The sequence below is a fragment of the Sinocyclocheilus anshuiensis genome, unplaced genomic scaffold (genome assembly GCF_001515605.1).
Source record: "Sinocyclocheilus anshuiensis isolate Anshui unplaced genomic scaffold, SAMN03320099.WGS_v1.1 scaffold11, whole genome shotgun sequence".
Lineage (NCBI taxonomy): Eukaryota > Metazoa > Chordata > Actinopteri > Cypriniformes > Cyprinidae > Sinocyclocheilus > Sinocyclocheilus anshuiensis.
The window spans coordinates 364351-374139 of NW_015551076.1; the positions used below are offsets into that span (position 1 = coordinate 364351).

General features: G+C 33.3%; 1 protein-coding gene across 9 annotated transcripts in view; it reads right to left on the reverse strand.

The window, feature by feature from the left end:
- Nucleotides 1–1812: 1812 nt before the first annotated feature.
- The window catches only part of LOC107662379 (coatomer subunit zeta-1-like), a 12285-nt gene continuing 4308 nt past the window's right edge, over nt 1813–9789 (reverse strand). The window contains exons 4-10 of one of the 9 annotated variants that reach the window (XM_016452367.1): nt 9102–9193; nt 8809–8864; nt 7999–8076; nt 7129–7180; nt 4125–4163; nt 3882–3914; nt 1813–2705 (exon numbers count right to left, since the gene is read on the reverse strand). In XM_016452367.1, coding sequence (XP_016307853.1) covers nt 2658–2705; nt 3882–3914; nt 4125–4163; nt 7129–7180; nt 7999–8076; nt 8809–8864; nt 9102–9193 — 398 coding nt within the window. In that variant the 3' untranslated portion in view covers nt 1813–2657. Of the gene's footprint in view, nt 2706–3881; nt 3948–4124; nt 4164–6561; nt 6741–7128; nt 7181–7998; nt 8077–8808; nt 8865–9101; nt 9194–9789 lie in introns of those variants that run through there. The other 8 variants (XR_001631207.1, XR_001631206.1, XM_016452368.1 and 5 more) reach the window with 8 other exon arrangements.

Genomic DNA, 9789 nt, shown 5'->3' on the forward strand with positions numbered 1-9789 from the left:
GCTATAGCTATTTTGTTGGGGAGTGGGTTCCCCTTTCTTCATCGTCGTTTCCTTCATTTTGTAACATTTCATTTTATTTATTTATTTTACAAAATTAATCTCTCTCTCTCTCTCTCTAATATATAAATAAAGAGATTAAATAAAGAGGTTAAAAAATGCACAAATAAACAGGCCAAAAATGGTAGGCCTATTATAAGAGGTACCTACACCCATGAGGAGCCCAAACAGAAGGCCAAACTAAACACAGAAGTAGGAGATCAAATTAAGAAAATTATATTATCGCAGGGAGGAAATGAAGACAGTAACAAAGTCATGAGAGAATTTAAAGTATGTAGCGGTGTTAGCTGGTTCTGGTCAGTCAGCGCTCCAACGCGTCCAGCTCACGTGCATTACGCGCCTAGTGCTTTCTCTTTTGTCGCTATTTCTTTCTAATTAAATTGGTGTATGTGGTAATTTAAAATAACATTTTTAATTCAAAAATTTTAATTAATTTACTTAATTAATTTAATTTAGTTAATAAATAGGTAATTGCTGGCGTAAGTTTTTAGCTAAATTTATAGCAGCCTTTTTAAACAGGACTAACAGATTAAAAAATAATAATAATAAGCCGAAATCTAAAAAACTCATCAAAAAAAAAAAAAAAATAAAAATCCACAGTCATTTTTAGTGCTTTATTTTTTAGCCTATGCCCGCGATGGGAAATAGCCTAGGCCTATAACATTTTGCGAGAGTTAAAATGTTATGCTAATAAACAGATGATTTAGGCCTAGTTTCAACAATTGTTTCAGTTTTGAGTCTCAATATTTGTCATGTTAAATGTGTTTTTTTCTAACACTGGATGCGCATTATTGAACTTGTGCACACGAATCACTCTCATTTTTCAATGACCACGATATGAAAAATACGAAATGCTTCCAGACTACAATAAATCCACTTTTATTATGGTCTTTGGCATAATCTACATTTATTTTAGTACAAACCATTCTGGTTATTTTTGATGTTTATGGTGAAATGGGATTTGCTTCGTCAGTGATTATTATAATGGCTATTATTATTAGTATTATTAATTCGATGTGATCACCTAATACTGATGAGGATATCATTTTAATTAAATATAATAATTTGACATAAGAACGGAATTTACTGTGGATTTTGCGTAAATTTTAATATGTTTAGGCTTACTGTTTAAAACGTGTTAATTGTATGTAGCCTACTGTGCAAATTGTGCTTACTTTCTGATAGCCTTATTTATTGTAGACTGTGATATGGTGGGCTATATGTATGTGTTATGTCATTTGTTGTTATTTTTGTCAGCTCTAAAATTATCTTCACAAAAATAAACAACTAAATTAACCTCTAAACGTAACCAAAACATTTGGGTAACTAATAGCCTGTATGTTTTATCTGGGCTAGTAACGGTCAGATTTGGCTGGTATCGACTGTCTACATACTGCATAAGCCGAAAAGAGAGAGTGAAATGTGATTGGGTGTTGAAGTTCACCCCCGCTTTCAAAAGTCAACACCAGTCACGCTTCGACGAGTCCTCAGCAGCGGCTCTTTGGTTCAGTCGTGTAGGCGGAGCCTCGGCTTCGCGATTTTCATTGGCCTACGGCATCCATTGGCAGTCCAAGCCACACCCTCTTTTTATTACTATTAAACATATTCGTATTTATGCATAATATTCATTATGGAAGAAATCTGATTGGTCTACATTCACTGTTCTCTCACCAATAGAGAATCAGCATCGTTGTCGTATTGTCCTTCGGCCTTAAGACAGAAACAACTCTACAAATACTAAAAAAACAATATCTATTAGTTAAATGACATTTTTGTGCACAATTATTTCCTGAAACCATGGTTTTAAAAAATTAAACAACAGAATACACAGAGTTTATTTGACTAGAAAATAAAATATGGAAATGTTACTCATTGTTATTTTATATAATACCCAAAACAAAATACTTTTTTTATCAACCTTTTAAATGCTACTTTTCATACTTCTAAACTACAGTACATGTAGTGTTTAGTTGTGGCTTGTCAGACAATTATTAATTATTATAGTGGACTATACCATAATATTAGTGCCTCTAACTGGCTCATACCAATTTCATAATATTGCCCTTTCCTCATTAAAAAAACACATATACAAAATATTTAGTTATATATAGGTCTAGTGTAACAGAACTTTGCCAATTATTTTTTGACAAAAGGGTTGTAAAGCAAAACAAAAATACCTAAACTGATAAAAGACAAGTTTAGAAAATTATAAGTTTTCTAATATGTGACCATTTAAATGAGAGGCTATGCTGAAAGAAAACATAACTGTACCTCCTCTAAACAGAACAGCAATATATCAATATTTCCAGAGGTTAAAAATAATTGCAATTGCTTTAAAGCTGCCTTGGAAATAGACAGGTATTTGTGTATTGGCTGATATTTGGTTCAGAGCCCAGTGAGCAAATATGCCTCTTTATATCATTTAAAAAACACAAATGACCTAAATTTGACAAAAAAGTATAAATATATCAGCACTAAACATGAGACGTAACTACCCATGTGCACTATTTTAATAATTAATTACATTACAACTCATTAAAAATAAAAAATGAAATTCCCTTGCAATAATTTACAGATTCCTTCAGAGGTCATGGAAAATGTTATTTTAGAATTGACCACTTGATCTGCTCCTTTGCTGACTGTAACACCTGAAAAATAAAACAAGGAGGATCGGTCAGATCAACCCAAAAAACTGTAACACAATTACTCCACATATGCAATTCAATGTGAAATAATGTGAGTTGTTAATCAGTTAATATAATATGATTTTTGGATGCATTTCATATTTCTTGCATATATTGCGAGTATTAATATTATTCCACACGGAAGCAAGGCAATATAGCTGCAAAACACTATTTAAAAACATATACACACACACACACACACATATATACATATACATATATATATACACACACATATATATTTCTCAGATTTTATATTTTTTATATTTCTCAGATTTTATATTTTGTCGCTAACCAACATCATGGAATCAAATATGCGAGCAATTAAAATAATATATTTTCATAATACCAGACGCCATAAGGAGGTGTATGCAACAAAAAGTGTGTTCTAAGAACGTTTTGCATCTGTTTCCATTAAGTTATGAAATCACTCATTTTGAATGTTCTTTCAGTGTCCAAAACACCCAGTTTTTTTTTTTTTTATAAAATATATTTTATTTAAAAAATCAAATTTCATATATTAAATAAAATATAACAAATAAATAAATCCTGCTTATGCGAACATTAAAGGAACATTCAATTCTATCATTTTGCAAACATTATGGGAATGTTACTTTTGAATGTTCTCTAAAACAAGACCATGAATGGTGTCTAAATAATGTTTTGTGCTAACGTTTTGAGAACATTATTAAAGACCAGATAACACTGAACAAACGTTCTTTTAAGGCTACTGGAAAAAAACATTTGTTCATATCTTTGAGAGAATCTTGCCAGAACGTTCTGAGAATGTTTCCTGATAGCTCATAATAAAAAACTCCCCAACTACACTAACAATTTCATATTGTGGCCACAAGGGGGCATCTGAAGACCACAATATTAAAAATGGAGTTTCTTAACTAGTTAGGAGTTTCTTCTATCTACTGTGATGCCTCTTTTATAATTAAACTTCACTTTGGATTAGTTTCAGTCCATTATCTATGATATTACACCTCTGTTGTCACTCTGATATAATGTTTTAAAGATTCAAACAAAAGGCTGAATAACATTTTTAAGAGCTTCAATGCACATGCCTGCTCGCTTCAGCATGCATATATATGCGCGTGTCCAACAGCACATGTGTGTGAGTGTTAATGCGCTTACATTAGAGGTGAGAGCCAGTTTTTCAGTGATGTGCTGTCAAGGTTAGAGTTAGTGGTTAGAGCGATACTAAAATCAGTCCAGGCGTTAATGACGGAAGACAGAAAGCAAACCATTTCAGACCTTTTAACAAGTTTTGAGTTTGAAGAATGTTTTATGACAAAGATGTTAAAAGAAGGGGAAATGCATCATTACAGTGTCTGTGTGTTTGTAATTTTCTATGTAGGTTCATTATGTGTTCAGTACCTGTGCCACACTCTGTTCTGATAATGGGCTGTCATCTGCCTGCAAAATAACCAAAATCAAGAACAATTAAAATAATAACTAACCAACATAAACTACAACCAACCAAGCCAGACATATCATGCAATTTGTTTGAAACAGTTACTGTATGCCAAAGTGAAGGTTAAAGGTCAACAACACACCGTAACTCAACTGCTACTACTGTTAAACCTCACTAATGGCCAAAAACAATGTTCCAAAGCTGTAGCAAGAATACACAGAGGACATTTGAAGTAATAATAGACCAAAGGATCTGCACATTTATGCCTGATTTGAGATTAATGGCATTGGTTGATAATAATGCCAGCTTGCCCAATTAACAAGTGTTAGCTCGCCTTAAAGCAGCACTATGTAACTTTTTCTGTGTTCAAAATTTGCAAAATGTATATAATGAGCGAGTACATCATGAATTAATCTTCCAAACCGCGTTTTTGTCCTATTCCGAGTCACTACGGTACACTTATAATAAGTACTTATATTTGGACTATTGTAGCCTGGTCGGGTCGTCACCGCTGCGGAGTAACACATACCTGCGTGAATCGCCATAGACATAAACTTAGAGAAGTAGCTCCGGTTGGAATGTTCTTCCGCGGGATGTGTGCAGTTCTGTTTATTAACCGCTAGAGCGCCAAAAGTTACATAGTGCTGCCTTAATAGGATCTTCAACAGCCTTGATAATGGATACTACTAAACATTTTCTGTTGTCGATTAAGCAAATGTTTTGTAAATATTATGTATGTATTCTTTTGATTAAGTTTATTATGTATTGGACTTATTTTAGCCATCAGTTGCTGTGTAGATATTATATAAAAGTCCATATTGGTCAATCACTACACCAGAACAAGTAAATCACTAAAACTGAGTCTAAAAAACATCTAGAAGATCACAGAATAAAATTATGTCCCAGCTGCTAAAATGTAGTCATAATTACTTCTAATATAAAATAATACATCAAATTTTCTAATAAATTAAAATTAATTTTAAAAAGTTTAAAAAATGGATTAAAAATCTATATTGGTTAACCACTATAAAAGGAGCAGAACCATCCCTAAAAGTGAGTCTAAATAAATAAACAAACAAACAAGTAATTAAGTAAGTACAATCTATATAATACATGGAAATGTTATTAGTAATAAAAAATAATGAATTCAGTTTAATTAAATTTTCCCAATAAATTAAATAAAAAAATATAAATTAAATAAAAACACTTCAAGATTTATTTAAAAATACATTTGTCTGAGGTTTGCATTTTTGTTGTAATTTTTAAATGTTATTTATGATGACATTTCAAATAAATATGAATGAAAATGATAAAAAATTAACATTCCCACAGAGATAATAAAAAATAATGAATTCAGTTTAATTAAATTTTCCCAATAAATTAAATAAAAAAATATAAATTAAATAAAAACACTTCAAGATTTATTTAAAAATACATTTGTCTGAGGTTTGCATTTTTGTTGTAATTTTTAAATGTTATTTATGATGACATATTCAAATAAATATGAATGAAAATGATAAAAAATTAACATATTCCCACAGATGACATCCCAGCAATGTATATTTGTACTGTATTCACATATAATACATTGCAATTTTACTTTCAAATAAATATGAATGAAAATGATAAAAAATTAACATTCCCACAGATGACATCCCAGCAATGTATATTTGTACTGTATTCACATATAATACATTGCAATTTTACTACTAATAAAAAATAATACATAAAATCTATTCATATTTTTAATAATTAAAAACAAAAAAAGTTTTAAAAATGCATTGAAAATATATTGGTCGACCATTGTACTGGAGCAGGACCAGACTGAAAATCATCTAAAAGATGACAAAATAAAATGTGCCCCAGCTGCTAGAGTGTATTAATGGATAATACATTGCCATTTTTACTGCTAATAAAAAAGAATACAATAAAGTAATTTTTTTAATTTTCTAATAAATTAAAAATAATAATAAATTATATACTGACAATATACATTTGCCTGTGATTAGATTTTTAGATAGAATTTAAAGATTAATTTAACGGTACTATCTATTTGTATTCTATTTTGTAATGCATTTAAATCTTATTTGAATTGAAACGTTTATTTTATGGGTGGATATTAGTGGGAGAACGTCTCCAACCCCCACGCACAGGAGTAAAAAATAAAACTCATAACAGCATAAATCAGAAGCATGGACTGAGGTCAGCTGCACTGAAATCATGGCCAGTCATTGATTGAATGAGTTTATGTGAGCGTAACTCAAAGATGTGACTCAGTGTCTCCCACTCCGCAGCGAAAGGTTTATGGTCAGATGTCAGCCAGACGTTTTCTTAATATTGATCGCCCGCCTGGGTTACAGCTGTTCCTCTCACACACGCTTGTGCATGCCATGCAGTTACCTGCCCACTCTCTCACCCTCGGCCCTCTCTCTCTCCCGTCTCTATCCAGCTCTAGATCGGAGGGAGAGAGGGAAGGGAGGGAAGGAGAGCTACAGTAGCTGCCGTCTCTCTCCCTGGCCCTCCACGTTACCAGTGATGTAATCAAAAAGGACGAAGCCATACGCTTGCTCCGACAAACACTGACAGGGCAAGAGAGGGGACATTTAGTCTGTGTTTGTATGTAAGTGAGAGGGACACATTAGTTATAGAATAACAGAATGGAATCTTCTGTTTATCCCTCTTTTCCACATACACATTCAAAATAAAAACCACAAACTGGACAAAAAAAAGGGCAACTTCCTGTCAAGCTGAAATGATGTGCAGAGGTAATTACAAAGACAGGAAGGAGTGATTCTGGGTAAAAAAGCAAGCTAGAAACTAGAAACTGCTGACTTTCAGCACTGTTGTCACACCTGACAACTGTCTGGGCTTTAATAACAAGCTGTCAGAGCAGAACCCCTAAATACAGGAAACAAACACCGTCAGTTCATTACACAATGATATTTGCTCTTCTATACAGTCTCTTACCCTGTAGTTGACCTTTTCAATTACCTGCTGGGGGTCACTCTCCAGGATCACCCTGCAAGCATGTCAACGAGCAACATATGAATGTAGAAAATCGTGAATTTTATGACACAAAATTGTCAGCGTTGACCTTTTTTAAATAAAAACAACCCTCGTGATAATGATAAACTCAGTCAGTTTAGTTATAGAGTATATACAATTTCAACAAAAATATTAAAGGGATAGTTCACCCAAAAGGCGAGAATACTTTTTGTGCGCAAAGAAAACAAAAATTACAACTTTATTCAACAATTTCGTCTCTTCCGTGTCAGTCACGACTGTGTGCTGCTGCTGACGTAGAACCCAGATGCACTGCACCTTGTTTACAAGCAGAGGAATGCACATGCATGTGTCGTGCCACTGTCGTGAATGCGTGTCGAAGTCTGACGCAGAGAAGAAATTGTTCATTGCGCACAAAAATTATTCTCGTAGCTTCATAAAATTAGTGCTGAAGCACTGATGTCACATGGACCATTTTAACAATGTCTTTACTACCTTTTCGGGCCTTGAACGTGTCAGTTGTGTTGCTGTCTATGCAGGGTCAGAAAGCTCTTGGATTTCATCAAAAATATCTTAATTTGTGTTCTGAAGATGAACGAAGATCTTACGGGTTTGGAACGAAATGAGGGTGAGTAATTAATGACAGAATTTTCATTTTTGGGTGAACTAACCCTTTAAGCAGCACAACTGTTTTCCACATTAATAGTAATAAGAAATGTTTCCTGAGCACCAAATCAGCATATCAGAATGATTTCTGAAGGATCATGTGACACTGAAGACTGAAGTAAACTATGCAGGACTGTGCAGGTTCTAAAAGAGAACACTGTTACTTACCCTCCATCGATGATTTCATCCACCACTAGGAACACTCCATCCATATTATCCAGCAGAGTCCTTTTCTCCACATTCTTCCTGTTGGAGAAGAACCAGACATCTGAGCACACAAGTGTTCTTCGGTAACATCCCATGCTGCACTCCACCAGTTTCTGTGGTTACCACAGGAGACTTGATGCCAAGAATTCTGGGAATTCTGACATGAATTAGCCTATAGGCAGCTAGAACTGCATACAGTGTCAAAATGGGACTGTTCTTAAAAATCAAAACATACAATGTTGTCCGAATATCACTAGGCCTCAGATTTCATAGATAACCTTTCAAAAGTTTGGGGCTGGTAAGATGTTTTAATGTTTTTGATAGAAGTCTATTATGCTCACCAAGGCAGCATTTATTTGATCAAATATTATAACTTAATATTATTTTCATAATATTAATAATATTATTTTAAAAAATATATTTTGTTTTTAACAAATAATTTCTTCCTGTGATGCAAAGCTGAATTATCAGCATCATTACTTCAGTCTTCAGTGTCACATGATCCTTCAGAAATCATTCAAGATTGCTCAAGAAACCTTTCTTCTTATTATAAATGTTGTGCTGCTTAATATTTTTGATGAAGAAAGAACTGCATTTACAAAAGAACTGCATTTATTTAAAAACAGAAATCTATAATTGTCTTTACTGTCACTTTTGATCAATTTAATGCATCCTTGCAGAACAAATGTATTCATTTCTTTCAAAAAAAAAAAAAAATCCCACTGAACCCAAACTTTTGAACGGTAATGGTATATCAGAGCATGAACTCACCTCAACATCTGACTGAGAGACTCAAATAAGCAGTTCAACACTGCCATCAGCATGAGCTGAGATCAGACAAATACAGGAAAAGAGAGAGACAGATAAAAAGGAAACGGCATGAAACACAGCTGACTTTTTGTTATAGGTGCATCCTCTTTGACAAACAAAATTTGGTCAGATATCAAATAGTGTCCAAAACTGACCAGTTCTCAATAATGGTCAGAAAGAATTGCTGTCACATGCAAATTAAGTGACAAGACTTCAGCCAATCACAGGCCAGCTCATCTGCATACAGGACTTACCTCATTCTCCTGAGCACTGCCAACTACATAGAAGAACAAATCTATGCTGCTCTTGTAGATTATCGTCATTCCCTCTAAGAAGGCAATTTCATCTGCGCAAACAGAAAAGAAACAAAAGACATAAAATCCACAAGATTGACCATTTCTTTATAAAAAATATGTATGTTCAGTTAAATGTTAGAGATATAGAACAAACATTTACCAATCTATATAAACATTTTTACACTTTTGGGTACAAAAAAATAAATATTTAAAAAATATATATCTCATATCTCACAAAAAAAATCTCAACATTTTAAGGGATATTTTGCTGTTGACAATTAAACAATATTTTGCTGAGTGTGTTTTTGTGCTGTTTAGGGCTGTCATGGATAAATAAATATGATACTAACACCACTAGGTGGCGGTAAGTCCCCGTCTTAATGAGTGATTCATTAAAGGGGTCATATGATGCGATTTAAATTTTTCCTTTCTCTTTGGAGTGTTACAAGCTCTTGGTGCATAAAGAAGATCTGTAAAGTTGCAAAGACTAAAGTCTCAAATCCAAATAGATATTCTTTATAAAAGTTGAGAGTCAGCCACGCCTACCTAAAACTACTCATTCTAACACGCCCCCACATGTCTACATCCCTATGTGGGAAGATTTGCATAACGCCGCCCAAATGTTCACGCAAAGAAAGAAGGCGTA